Here is a 15,279-nt window from a genome sequence, read left to right as displayed (position 1 = left end):
CCGTCAAGTACGACATCCCAAGATATGAGTCTTTCTGGGTGGTGTTGCTATCTGATCTCGGATTGAAGGCTCGATTCAGTAACCCCATCCCACGTTGGTTTCATCGTGGCTCACTCTGTACCAAGTCGCTGTTGGTACTCGCTGTGGCTACCGGTGGCGTAACTGGTGATCTCTACAGCTTACCACTCCTTGCAAACGCAATCGAGTCCTCCTTTGCTCTGCTTGCCTCTCCAATCTCATTTGTTTTTTTTTTGATGTCTCCATGCTGGTAGGTCCCAAATCCGGGCCGCTATATCACCTCGTTGTACGTAGTCACCTCTTGTGATCCCATGATAATCTATGCAGCAGCGAGGTGATGCTAAAGTTGACACTATCCTTCATGGGGAGTAGTGTCCAAAGCCGGATTTGCGTAAAATCGGGAATGGTCCATCCGAATCTAGTGCCATCAACCAAATAATGACCAGTTTTTAGCGAATCGGGAGACCTACCAGGGTTTTGTAGAGACGGAGGCAGCCGTGATGTTAGTGGTGTCATCCTTCCTTGCCGTTCAGTTTGTGAACCGTGTCCTGTCCGTTGACGTTCACCAAGGAATGTTAGGATGTTACTGGCGTCGATTCTGATGTGCCGGTTGACACTCCGGTTGAGCTAGAGTGCTTTTATTGATAAGATCTTTGATAACTGAGATCTTTGGATGCGGCACAGACGCGCTTCGTCGGAGCTGCTTTCGGAGTTATGGCTATTTTTAGAGGTTTAGCAGAGCCCAATTCAAACCCCACCATAGCCTCACTGTAGGTTCGGGGGAGGGGGGGGGGGTGTTCGTTAAGCGCCTGGACTCTTGTCCTTTCTGTCCCTGTTGCTATTTTGGTTTAACGCTACCATAAGCTGCTATTGAGTATTTAGTTAACCCGACTTCCGGTTCAAGAGTTACGGGTTGATGAGTGCGGTGTCAGATCAAATTCCCATATAAATCGATGACTCCATGATGTCATGAATGAGGTAATTCATATTAAACTGCGTCGTTCTCGTTTAAAAAAATCGATTGTGGCAGATCGATCTCAACAATATGCAAAAATCGATGTTGTAAAACATTGATCCTAAAAGATCGAATGCAAAAATATACAGAAACTTTGGTCGGTGAACGAAAATGAAATTGTGCGATTAACGAAATATTTGTGCTAGATAGAATCATGTAGTAAAATAACGAATCATTTCGTTTCAATCACGAAAAATGGTTTCATTTTCAACGATAAATTTCGTGCAACGCACGCTAAATTTTTTTAATTGTGAAGTAAGCTTCTAGTTTTTCAAATCGCCATGTTTTTAGTTCTCGAAATGAACTATTTGTTTTGCTCGAAAATGCTCGAATCCGCGGATGAACCTATTCGTAGCAGATTAACTAATCAATTCGTTCAGCGATTTGAATTTTTTGCGCATAAATATATTGGGGATTCTTCGGAAAAAATCGTTCATATTAGGATAGATGCTCGTAAGTATTATAAAGACTTTCGTGTATTTCATCAAACAATTCGTTTCATTAATGAAACAGATTTGTAATCAGCCTAAGAAAATGGTTTCGTGGTTTTCACGAAAAACTCGTAGGAAAAATAAAAAGGTTTCCATAGAGCTACGAAAAATTCTTAAATGTACGTAAGTTTTTGTACGAAACCTATTTGTAGCATATTAAGGAATATATTTTCTCAGTGTACGTGAAGTTATAAAACTCATCACATCGTAAGTATTAAAATGCCCATGGTTCTGTTATGCTTTGCATTTAGTCGTGTCAAATTAACGAAATAAAACAATAATACGTTCCAAGATATTTATTAGAAAAATTATAGCAATATGTAAATTGTTTGATCAACACAAGTTCAATAAGTACTTCACATCCAATTATTTCGGTTAATGATTTATTTTAAATATATATACAAAAACGCTTTTAATCCACCTAACAGTGTGATGAGACATTTCTTATAACTCTTATCACTCTCTTCGGATATTATATCGTTTGAGAACATTTAGAACTTGATGCTTCGCGATGTTTTTGATAACACATACTACATGGGAAAGTGGCAGGACTCAGAGAATCGCTCAAATCAGCATAGGACAACATCAGCGCTAGAAATCTCAAATCAAATCAATGGGAAGCGAAAAAATGGCCCATAAAATAGACATAGCTACGAATTATTGTTAATGCTCTGTTAATAAAATATCTAAATTGTGGTGGGAAAACTGAATTTTCCTAAAGGACACCATTCAAAGAAAATCAGCAGTGAATATTTCCAGACTTTTATTTCCTATTTAAAAACTATTGTGTTTTTTATATCCTAGATTGCATGATTCAGTGATCGAAACCCAAAACTTCATAAAGTATTTGAAATTATTAAATTAAAATTTGTTTTTGCTATTGAAATTTACAAAATGATAGTATCGCCCCTTTGGCGATTGTTTACCTTTTCGGTCCCACCTATCAGCATTGAAGTATCGTTCTTACGTTTTTTACAATAACTACCGTTCTACACCACCGATTTCGTCCGGGTTTTTTTCAATAGCGATCATTGTTACTATTTACAGCTGGTATCAGCTTGATAATCCTAAAAAATACGAAAATGACAGTTTCGCTTCTAAACTGCTAGCAAAAAAAGTATCGCCCTGTTTGTTTGCATGGAGCGTGGAGCGCGAAACTTTAAATAAACAAACAAAAATACAGTTTCGCCCTGTATTTTTTGCTGTAGTTTAAGAAAGCAATATCGTAGAATCCAAATTTTTAGGTTAATTGGTTGCGTTTCAAAGCCCTCATTCGCATGTATGAAAAAAGCCTTATGTTTACATTTGTAAGTATCGCCATTTTCACAAAAAAGGGTTGAAATGAAATCGCAGCTCCGGATATCACGCTATCTTTGAAGTGCATGCGTGCATAGTTCCAAATTTTACTTCGACATCGACTTTTTCTAAAGGTGACTTCCCAGTAGTATCCTTGATTTGAATTATTATCGCTAATCCTAATGCCAAAGAACAAATAAAAACAAACAAAAGTTGTAGCTCGATTCAATAAGAAATCCCCAAAAATGAAATGTACCTATTAATGTGAAACACAGTGAATAATACATGCAATAAAGATCCATTTTTATCAGTCTCATGGTGTATTTTAGGCTGACAAAATGGGGACATTGACTAAATCGGGCAATTTGTTTTTCTTTATAATAAACTGAACCTTTAAAAATACTGTTGAAATATTCTTGATGTAGTCTAATAACTATTTCTGATTATGATGAACTTTTTATTTTTGCATATTTCCATCTTCATGATAAGGAAAACATGCTCAAGAAAGGATTTACTCGAATTCAGTCTTGTTCGTCTGCTAGAGCCCATCAAACATATGTTCATATTTGGCTGATAAAATCAGGGTTTCAATGTATTATAATAGATATTCAGCATTCGAAGAAGTTTCTTGTGAACGAGTGTAGAACGACTTTGTTTCTACTTACTTGAAGTCAGCAGCGTAGCCAGAAATTCGGTTTGGTGGGGGTTTGGTGAAAATCGATCATACTGTCCAAACGGCATAATTCCGAAACCGTAATTCTTGAACTTTTAAAATTATGCAGAATTAATTTTTCAGAAATAGTAACAGAGTTCGTGTCTAGCGAATTTGTTGAGACTTTATTGTAGTCATGAATATTAACCTGAGAAAAATCACCATAAATACTTCTTGGACGATATACCGTCAAAATTATTTTATCAAATGATGCGCTGTTTAACGTTTGTAAAACTCATCGAAGATACTAAACCTCCGAAGTTGGCGGTTTCAAAATGATGCTATCTTGACCTTAAATTACTTAAATTAAAATTTGCACTGATAAGTTATCAAGTTCCTTCCAGACAACTTGGAAGTGTTCCGTGATTATTTCTAGCGGTTGTAGATAGAAAAATGAAATACAAAATTCGATTTATCGAAATAATGTTTGGCTTATTTCAATGGATTATTACTATATTGAACAATAAATAGGCGACAAAGAGTAATCCACAAACAACAAGCCATAACTTTTAAAGTATTCAAAATAGATATTTGAAGTCTTCAGTAAAGTTATTCGCAAAAGTAAGAGCTACAAATTTGCTGAAGGCATCATTTCGTTATAATCACTTCCAAGAAAATTTGTGAAAATATCTCACTCATAGGGGGATTAATCAGCAAAAGCACAATACCAAAAGAAAGAGCATATTTCCTCCATTAAATTCTCCGAAGATGTTTATAGTAGACGTCTTTTACACAAAATTGTTTGATATAATAGTTGAACAAGTACCACTGAAAAAAATTAGGCGACAAGGCAACACAAAATATCCAGTTTGGTATAACGAGCAAATTAAAAATTTAAAAAATCGTAAACAAAAGGCCCACAAAAAGTATAAAAAAATCAGAAATGAAAGGAACTTATTTAACTATTTGGACATTTGCGATCAACTAAACCTATCCATTAAAATAGCATTTGAAGAGTATAACTCAAAAACCGAACTTCAAATAAAATCTTGCCCAAAAAATTTCTTTAATCATGTTAAAAATAATTTAAAATCGGAAAACTTCCCTTCAAAAATGAAACTTAAAGAAAATGTCGGTGTCAACGCGGAACAAATCTGCAATCTTTTCGCAACCTTCTTTCAAGACATCTATACCACATTTTCTGAAGAAGATCGTGATCGCGAATATTTCGGTTTCTTCCCAGAATTCACCACAGACATTGGCGTCAATCATGTCAGTGTGCAAGATATTATGGAGGCTTTAAACAAACTAGATGCCTCCAAAGGTTCTGGACCTGACGGGATCCCACCCGTATTTATGAAGAACTTAGCGTTGGAACTCACAGCTCCTCTGTTTTGGCTTTTTAACATGTCGCTTGAATCTGGCATTTTCCCCAATTTATGGAAAAGCTCGTACCTGGTACCCATTTTTAAAAGTGGCAAAAAATCTGACATATGTAACTACCGTGGAATTGCCATTATGTCATGTATGCCTAAACTCTTTGAAGCAATCGTTAACGAAAAACTATTCAATCAAATCAAAAACAGAATTACTAACACGCAGCATGGGTTCTTCAAAGGACGTTCAACTAATACAAATTTACTAGAATTCGTTAACTACTCATTGATTGCAATGGAGAATGGAAACTACACTGAAGCTCTTTACACGGACTTTAGCAAGGCATTTGATCGTATCGACATACCCTTGCTATTATTCAAACTGAAAAAATTAGGAATTGAATCAGGTCTTCTCAAATGGCTCGAATCATATTTAACTAACCGTCAACAAATAGTTAGATTTAAAGGGAAGAAATCGAATCCCATTCAAGTCACATCAGGAGTTCCTCAAGGCTCCCATCTAGGCCCTCTTTTGTTCATTTTATTCGTAAACGACATATCATACATTCTCAAAAACATAAAAGTTCTTATCTATGCCGACGACATGAAGCTCTTTTTAGAAATTAGGAACGAACAAGACATAAAGATATTACAGGAAGAAATACATATGTTTTACCTCTGGTGTAACAAAAGCCTTCTGCAACTAAACGTAAAAAAATGTAATGCAATAACTTTTAGTAGGAAACGAAATACACCTGACATTTCAATCACTCTAGGAAATCAAGTGGTACAAAAGTGCGAAAGAGTTAAAGATTTGGGAGTCATTCTAGATTCAAAATTAACATTCATTGACCATTACAACACAATCATCAATAGAGCAAATAACATGCTTGGATTTATAAAGCGTTTTAGTTACAATTTTAATGATCCATATACAATTAAAACATTATACATCTCGTATGTAAGGTCAATACTGGAATATTGTAGCATAGTTTGGTCACCTTTCTCAATCACACATGAAGAAAGAATAGAATCAGTACAAAGGCAATTTTTATTGTTTGCACTTCGCAAAATAGGTTGGACACGATTTCCTCTCCCATCTTATAAAGCTCGCTGTATGCTCATTAACATCCAAACACTAAAAGAGCGCCGAGAATATGCAATGGTTTCATTTCTAAACGATATAATTTCGTGTCGTATTGATTCAGTCGAACTTCTATCTAAACTTAATTTTTATATACCTTCCCGGCAGTTACGAATCCGAAATACATTTATAACAAACAATTATCATACAAATTATGCCAAGTTTGGACCATTAAATCAGATGATGGCAACTTACAACAAGCACTGCGAAGCTATTGACTTAACAATGACAAAAAGCAAATTAAAAAAATATTTCAATTCTATTCGCTTATAAAGAACATCCTAAAGTAGTGCTATGTAAACCAGATAGTGTTTAGTTTAGTTATTAGTATTTTATGTTTTAAGTGTATACTATATTTTATCGTTGTAACAAAACGGTCTACTCTTGTTTGACGACAATAAATAAATAAAAGTATCTAAAATAAGCCGTTTTGGCGTTAATAATAGATTACATGTTTTTGGTCATATTTCTGGCAATGGGAAATGATAAAAATCTTTCGTCCGCATTTAATGTTAAATATCTCTTTTGATAATGGTCCGATTTCAACAATCTATAGCTTGTTCGAAAGGTAATCGTTAAAGCTGTCTAAAAACATATAAATTGTTAATCTATGTTGTCAATTCCGGCAGATAATTTAAAAAAACTGCAAAAAACACCATTTTTACGCATTCAAACATTCATATCTGAAAAACTAAACATCAGAATCAAAAACAAATTAATAGCGTTCATACTGTTTTTTAGTTCTTTCATTTAAAATTGGTTTGAATAAGATCGGTTCAGCCATTGCTGAGAAACACGAATGAGAATTTGTCCGTTACATACACACACACACACAGACACACACACACACACACACACACACACACAGACAGACATTGTCCCAAATCGTCGAGCTGAGTCGATTGGTATATAAGACTCGGCCCTCAGGGCCTCGGAAAAAATCTTGAAAGTTTGAGCGAATTCTATACATTTCTTTTATAAGAAATGTAAAAATGTTCCCCGATATAAACCGATGAAATCTTAAATCTCACAACTCTTTAATTTGCATGGTTATTCTGTCAGTTAGGTCCAGATGATGCTTTAGGGTTTATTACCTTTATAGTGGTATCAGGAGTTGAAACAGAATTAATCGATTACTCATAGTGGCTAATGGGATGAAATGTATAGTGTACGCGTTTGATTGTAGGAAAATCAGTTTATTATATGTCAGGTCAGTGAAGGTTTATCGTTTAAACAAATCTCAATTGTAGAGTATATAGGCGTTGTAGAGGTATTGTACACTCTTTATGCGATGCTTCGACACATTGCTACAGTCATAACATAATAATTGTTTGCAATCAAACACAGAGCCCACATGCAATTACTTCAATTACAAACAATAACAGTTATTTTGAATGCCACTCAAGCGTTGCAAGCCAACACCACCAAGTTGCATAGAGCTAGAAGTTATACATAGTGTCATATTCAGTGTTTCATTACTGCGAGCACAACACCTTCCTACTGTTCAACTGTGATCAAAGCTAGTGTGAAGGTTGAAAATTTTATATTTTGGGAAAATTTTAAGTTGGAGTATCTCATAGCTTGACATATTTATGATTTGGGAACAGTAATCAGTACAATTAAAATTGAATTGAACTATATCAGAGTGTGTAAAAATTCATTAACTTGAATGTTCCATAACAAAAATTAAATAGCTAATAACTGAGCAATTACTGTCCATTAAAATTTAAAAGAAAACGATAATGCAAGTTCAACAGCTGGCAGTTCCAATGGCTATCCTGAATATCGAACATATGTAGCAGCATAGACTGTACACCAACCATCGAAGTATCCACTGTCCACATGGAACTGCTCGTAGCTGGAACCGGACTAGTGGTGATACTTACGGTACATATCTAGCACGAACTTGCTGTACCGGGCCGGCATCAGCTTGGTATTGGTGGCCTGGCAGGTGAACACCGAGTGCAGATGGTGCCGCTGGACTGACGTCCACAGCAGCCGGTTTTCGATGACGTTGCCGGTGTTCTGCTCGATCTGATTATCCACCAGATTATCGTTGATAAACCAGAGCACATCGGGCTGTGGTCTCCCTGCAAAAGGAATAGATGGAGAGAGAGAAAAAGTGGTGTACGACCGGAGTTAATTCAATGTTTTTTCAAGGTAGGACAAGAAGAAATGGAGTAATCTGTGGGGTGGAACATGCCGCGAGGGAGGACAGTCTTCCAAAACCGTAATGCTACTAAAATGTGTTGTTAGATAGAGCTTGAGTTTTGATTAGATAGGGTGAATGATCCCATGTTCATATCATTAGTAAGGGTGGCACATCACTTTCCTCATTATTCGGGCTACACTCAATAGGTTGGGTTTCTTCAAACTAGTATCGCTATATGAAGCTATGAAAAGTGAATAAGAAATTTTTTGAACACTTACAAACGACTACTTTTTCCTCAGCGGACAGAAATTAATCAAATTTTGCACCCTATTATTTTCAATCAGTGAATTGCGTATTTGTGTGTTGTGTTGCGATCAAGGTAGAATAGATCTGATCGGTGAGAAAAAAATTCGGTTGACTAAGGATAACAATGTGGAAATTCGTAACGAAATAATTTATTTGGCAGGCAATGTGTAGCTGTGGATATCGAAGTGAATTTTTCGTCACAATAGTCCGTCGATTATGACAAAATGGCGGCCTCTAGAAACGTGTCACTTCTGGAGTAGCACAATAAACAAATACTATTTGAGCCGGATTTAGCCGAAAGCCATAATTATGAAAGTAAGCTGAAATGGTATGATGGTAATTTGATACATTTTCTCCCTACGGACATGAATCCACGGAACTACCCTGAACCAAATCGAAACTCATTCAGCCATGATGAAGCGAAAGACCAAGGACATCCTTATTAACTGTATACAATGAGGAAATGATACAGATTAGCTCTAGTTCCTATGGATAGCGTGAAGCGTAGGTATCAGATCGGCCCATGGTTTCTTGCGTTTTGCTCAAACACGAGTATTTAACATGTTCTGTTATTTTATAGCGTGAATACGAAGTATTTGCCACACAGTAAGATAAGTATCAAGCCTTACACATTAATTGGATAAAAACCAAATCTGCAGGGCAATTTTATCTATGTATTTAGTATTTTAGCATGATCCTAAACACTGCCCTACAGATTTGGCCATATGAGCAGATACGTTAAATAGAGAGATGGCGTTTGCTATTTCTACGAATGCCCTCCAATGAATGCAATGAACATAGTCGCTGCGACGAATAAGCGCTCTTCTACCCTATTATTTTTAATTTCAGTCGTAAGGTATGTTATTAGAACGAGGTTCTGTTCTTGTTCAGCAAAGTAAAATTGACTGGAAGGTACGCACGTGAACAAACGGTTCTTTTTCTGCCATAGCTAGAAGCTGGACTGAAGGTTGGAAGGAGAGTTTAATTCTGATGGTTTCAAAATTAAAAATAAATAAAAGATTATTTTACCATCAGTATTCCAAGCGAACACCAGGGCGAATGAACTGGCTATGTGTAGAGATATGAGAAACGTACAGATCCACACAAACATGGAAAATGTAATGACAGCCAGTGTGTTTACCTTTGGTTAACGATGTGTGCAATGCTGATGGTTTTTGTTTCCTCACATGTGGAATACTGGATCAGTACAGGCTTTTCAATATTCATGACGGAAAATCCAAAGACATAGATGATAAATTGACTCACTATTTAAACAAGTGGAAATACTACAGTGCAGTAAATACCCCCGCAATAGTTCCATAAACTGAAACTATACAAAATTTCGAATCTAAGCGGTTTGATTTTTGTCAAGTTATTATCTATCGGATATCTGAACTTTGTCAACGAAACAAAAAATTAAAAATTAAATTATCCGAGGAATCAGAAAATGATAGAAATTTCATAAGAACCCCGAGTAAAAATATTTTGCGGAAAAAAAAAAATTAATGTGTTTTATTTTGGGTATTACAAGGCCGGCTAAATTTAGGTTAATTGTGTCTTCAGAGGATCGCATGAACATGAACAAATTCTTTCTTCACATTTCGATACTGTTTGTGCACAAATTTAGTCCCTTTACCAGAGACACCGTGCAGAAGCATATAAACAAGTATAAACAAGTCGACGGGGGTAGGCGCAGCGTAGTTGGTGAATCCATTGCCTTGTATGCAGCGCACCTGGGTTCGAGTCCTGACCCCGCACATAGGGTTAGAAATTTTTCATAAGAGATTGTTCTAAAACGAAGAGGCGAATGACCTTAAGGTTAAAACCTTTATAATCGAAATAAAAAAAAATATAAACAAGTCTTCCATAATTATGCACCAAGAGCAATAAACTTACATTTATCAACGCCGATAAGCGCGAATTATTGGAGCTTAGGGTAATTTGGGGAGAGATACCGCACATTTTTTAACCCTAAAACGTTGCACTTGCGTTTTCCACCCTAGAACGTTGCACTGGGGTACAAATGTACCCCTCGCGCTTGCTCGTAATTTTCGCAGGTAAAAATGCAAACAAAAGAAATGTGTAATACATCATTTTCTTCGTTTTTCAATTGCGAAAATAGCGGTGTGAGTAAAAGTACGGAATTTATTGAATCAATGATACATAAATTGGTTTGAGCAAAAAAACTGAAAAAAATCGCTGCTCTGACTTTTTTCACAAAAATTATTATAATTTTGCGAATTTTCAACCGATTTGAAAAAAATCGAATGATTTTAAAAGTTGAAAGAATGGTCTAGAAACGGTATAAAATGGAATCTAGACATTTTTGGAAAAGTACAATTATTTGGAAGAGTGAAAAGTTTACGAATCGGATTATGGAAAATACCACGCAATCGGGTGGACATTGAAATGAAAAAAATATCTCTGACCAGTAATACATTGGTAACACGTAACGTTACTGTTACAGCAGTTACTGTGCGCAAATTATACTTGCGAGCCATTGTTGTGAAAAACTATAAAAAATAAACAATAAAAATCAGCAAAAATGAGAACATTTTTTTGTCGACTTCAAAATTAAATTATATTAATTGAAAAAATGATTAAAAACGATTATGTAACACTAATTGTTACTTACGTAGTAAAAACAATCAATATTTAAATTAGTATTGTCACGAGTCACATTTCCACTGACATCGAGAAACCTGACGAAACGCTAACGGCAACCGTACACTGGGGTACAAATGTACCCCATGCCAACTTTGACATCTGCTTCCGCGAAGGCTATAAGCAAACTGGCTATACCTCATTTTCCTACTCTTACTAGGAACTCTAAATTGAATTATGGTTAGGGTCCCAGGTCGGTAAATGCCGAGTTCTCGTCTTCACACGGCTCCAAAGAAGACGTGGGGTACATTTGTACCCCAGTGAAACGTTCTAGGGTTAAAACCAATCACACATTAAAATAAATCATACAATAATTGATAAAATCATTTTCATCAATTACGACAAGTATCTAAAATATACTGAAATGGTTTTTGTCATGAAAAAAAAATCATTTCAGCAGGATTTCAGCTTGAAGAAAAAAACACTTCTTTTGCAATTCTTTTTAGAGCTTTGCGTGAAGCGAAATGATCAAAACTTTTGTACATTATAGCGTACCATTTTAATAACATTCTGTAATTTTTCTATGCAAAAATAACTACAAACAACTCGAAGCTTTTTGTAGAACTTCTCTAGAAAAAACATGATTTATTTGCGGTGTTACCTACCATTCAAAAACTACTTAACCGATTTCTTTCAAACTTTGCATACACATTCTATGTAAAAAATGCCTAACCCCTACGTTGAGTTTTCGAGATAATTTCGCCTTTTTCCAGTGACGTTCTCCAAAAAGCATCGTCACGGAATCGTTTGTCGTTTTTTTATTCAATTCGTTTATTTGATAAAGCACGTGTGCGTTAGCTTAAAAGTGCCAATTTTGGTTTGTTTCACATTTTAAATTACTTAAAACTAGGGGATCACATATTGATTTTTTTTAATGAAACTATGGAGATTTTATAGCTAACTTATACATATACACAAGGGGGTAATATAATTTTCGTAAGATTAGGGGGGTAGTTTAGTTTTTATGGCAATCTGGTTTGGAATTTTTAGCAGGAAGATTATTGGAGAAAATAATTTTTAACTAAGGGTGACAATTTTTACAACTATCTTTAAACTAGGAATAATTAGAGGACGTGATTGAATGTTGTAAAGATTCGGGAAGATTAATTAAAGTTATTTTTACCACAAGTAGAGTTGGGCATTTTCAATAAGATTGTGTAATCATGGATTCCACGAGAAACCGGCCGACCACAAAATATGACCATCGTCCATTCGAACGAAACTTTGAAGTTGTGTTCGGTTTATGAATCTCCATGATTTTCTATATAACTATATTTTGATGCAAGAGCAATTTTTCAAAAGGGCATAAACATTTCTACGCGCAATAATTTTTTTTTTTTTGTTTGATTACTGTATTTTATACACCCAATCTTTTTGAGAACGAGTTACAGGGAATGAATACTTCACGAGAAAAATATATACTGTACTGAAAAAATGTGTCATTTTTCACACAAACTAAAATTTGTATTAAAAATTTAAATTGTGAGAAAACCCATTATTTCTAATTTTTTATATTTTGTGAACAAAAACCTAAAGTGAAAAGAAATATTTTGAATGTAATTTTATGACGAAGAACTTATTGGTAATAAAGTTTTTCTAACAATAACTTTATACATGTTTTTAAATTTCATACTAATTGACATACAAAACTGTAATTTTATTACAGAATATAATTCTAAGTATCATTTTAAATCTAAATGCATTTAACAAAAATTTTCCAAAATGCGATAGTTTTCGAGATATTTGGAATTTTGTTCCAGCAAAACCAGTTAATTCGCGTGATTATACACTTTTTAAAAGTTATTCGCGTTACGCCATAGCAAAATATCAAAAATCTAATGTTTATTGCTTTAAAGACGTAACAGAAACTTCTTCAGTGCCTTTGGATCATGGAGAAGCTTACAATAAAATAGTTTTCTTGACAAGAACTTTTGACATATTTTTATAATTCATACTATTTGCAGTGAAAAATACAATTTTCTTTTTCAAGATGATTCTAAACGTCATTTTAAATCAAAATGCTAATAACAAAAATTTTATGAAATGTAGTGGTTCTCGAGATATTTTAAATTTTGTTTTAACGACACAATTATGTTGTTTTATTTCGACCTTCTCAGAAGTTGTTCGCGTTTCTCCATCAACAACAAGAAGTTTTTCAAAAGGATTATAACATTTCCTGTAACTTTCTCTTTGACATCAAGGTAATATTGTAAACCATTTGAAAGCTATACGAAAACAATAAAAATACTATTCAACCATGGGGTGTTATGATTAAACTAAATAGTTCGTTCATATTTTGGTTGTTTTCGTGTAGCTTTCAAATGAGCCTTTTGAAAAACCTATTGTTGTGGTTGGAGAAAAATATTTCTTTTCTCTTTAGGTTTTTGGTGACAAAATATAAAGAATTAGAAAAATGGGTTTTTTGCAGTTTAAATTTTTAATACAAATTTTTGTTTTTGTGAAAATGACACAACATTTTTTTCAGTGAATATTTTTTCCTGCACGCCACCGAAAAACTACCTAAAATTCAGTACTTTTGACTCAATCTCGTGGTATCGTGCAGGAAGGTAAAATTAGGTAAACCGTGTTGAAGGTAGTTTCCATTTAATTACGGCAAAAATAATAACTCAACCTTGAGTTTAATTTACTTAAATTTAAGTTGAATTTACCTAATTTTGAGTATACCCCAAACAACTTAAAAGTACCTTACTGCACGGAAGACCTCGACTGAGTCGAATCTCTCGTTTTGTTTTTGACAACACTAATAAGTGCGAAAGCGACGCACAGCTCAAAGTACCTAAGTTACGTGTACATAAATATTCATTCCCTGAAACTGATTCTCAGAAAGTTTTAATGTAAAAAATACAGTATTCGAACAAAAAAAAAAATGAAATTAATGCACGTAGTCTACACCCTTTTAAAAATTGCTCTTGAGTCAAAAATTTTTAGTCTTCCATGCCGGTGAAACGTGTAAAGTTTCATAAGAATCTAGGATGGTAAGATTTTAAAAATTTTCGGACGGATCTTCGTGGAATTTCTCTAATATAATAGTTAAAACTAGAATAGACAGGACGAGTTAAATGCTTCGAGAAGATATTTGGGGGGATTAGGGGGTTACTCTTCTGAGTATAAGAGTCAGCGGAGGGAGGGTAGACAAAGATGGCAGGGGGAGAAAATTATTAACCTTCCGGAAGTCGCTCTAGTGCACTGAGTTCACGCTGCTCTGAAAATATAGCGAAATTGTCTTAGCGCACCAGCGGCTGCTCGTTCAGTGGGCCATTTGCGCGACTTCCGGAGGGTTAACTTTCGGTTTCAAGCGTCGGGAGATCAACGTCATAGGTTACAGACTCGGGTGGCCTTCATCAGGAAGAATTATGTACTGGGACGCCGAGTGGTCCTCCGCGAATCGGCAGGGGTTCCTCCAGACGATTTCGTAGTACGGCTTAGTTGCGGATCGAAAAGATTTCGAGTTGTGCGTGTGATGTTCGTGCTGGAAGTACCGTACCGTTCATTCGACAGAGATGTTTGATGTCGCCTTGGAGTCGCATCAAACCTTCGTGGGTGTATGGTACAGGCGGAACCATTTCTGCGAATGACAAGAAAAATAGAAGCGGCAGTTAAATCTGTATATTGATGGTTTCTAGGAAAGTGCATACGAGGGACATATAGAGGAGATCGCGGCTGTCCAGAACATCTGCACTCGGTACACGTCCAGACAATGTGCTCGATGTCGTGATAGCCGCCGCCACAAGAGCAGATACCACTATCCACGAGCTCAATACGCCGGAGATGTGCATCCAGCATATAATGGTTTGCCATGAGTCGGGCATCACATGAATGAAGTCACGACCCACATCCTTCCCCTTGAACCAAGGTTTCATCGATATCTTAGGGGCTATCGAATGTCCTTCCTAGTTCACCATTGCTCCACGAAGTTTTTCAACTTTCGAGGGCTCCCTGATGAGTAATATTGAAAAATTCGTTGAAGCAAATTGGTCTTTCATAAACGTCACTTTCTAGGGCACCCACCTTAGCTAAGGAGCCGCCTTCTCATTGCCCGGAATGGAGCAATGAGAAGGGACCCACACCAACATAATCTGGAAAGATTTGTCAGATAAAGAACTCAGTAGCTCCCTCATTTTCCTCAAAAAATACGAGGAGTGCT

General features: G+C 35.6%; 1 protein-coding gene across 1 annotated transcript in view; it reads right to left on the bottom strand.

The window, feature by feature from the left end:
• The window catches only part of LOC131681451 (uncharacterized), a 248,419-nt gene that overhangs the window by 16,873 nt on the left and 216,267 nt on the right, over positions 1 to 15,279 (bottom strand). The window contains exon 7 of the mRNA XM_058962244.1: positions 7,879 to 8,082. Coding sequence (XP_058818227.1) covers positions 7,879 to 8,082 — 204 coding nt within the window. The remainder of the gene's footprint in view (positions 1 to 7,878; positions 8,083 to 15,279) is intronic.

Source organism: Topomyia yanbarensis, chromosome 2, assembly GCF_030247195.1.
Source record: "Topomyia yanbarensis strain Yona2022 chromosome 2, ASM3024719v1, whole genome shotgun sequence".
In the NCBI taxonomy this organism is placed as follows: Eukaryota; Metazoa; Arthropoda; class Insecta; order Diptera; family Culicidae; genus Topomyia; species Topomyia yanbarensis.
The sequence above is the reverse complement of the archived record's forward strand: the minus strand, read 5'-3'. Positions and strand labels throughout refer to the sequence as shown.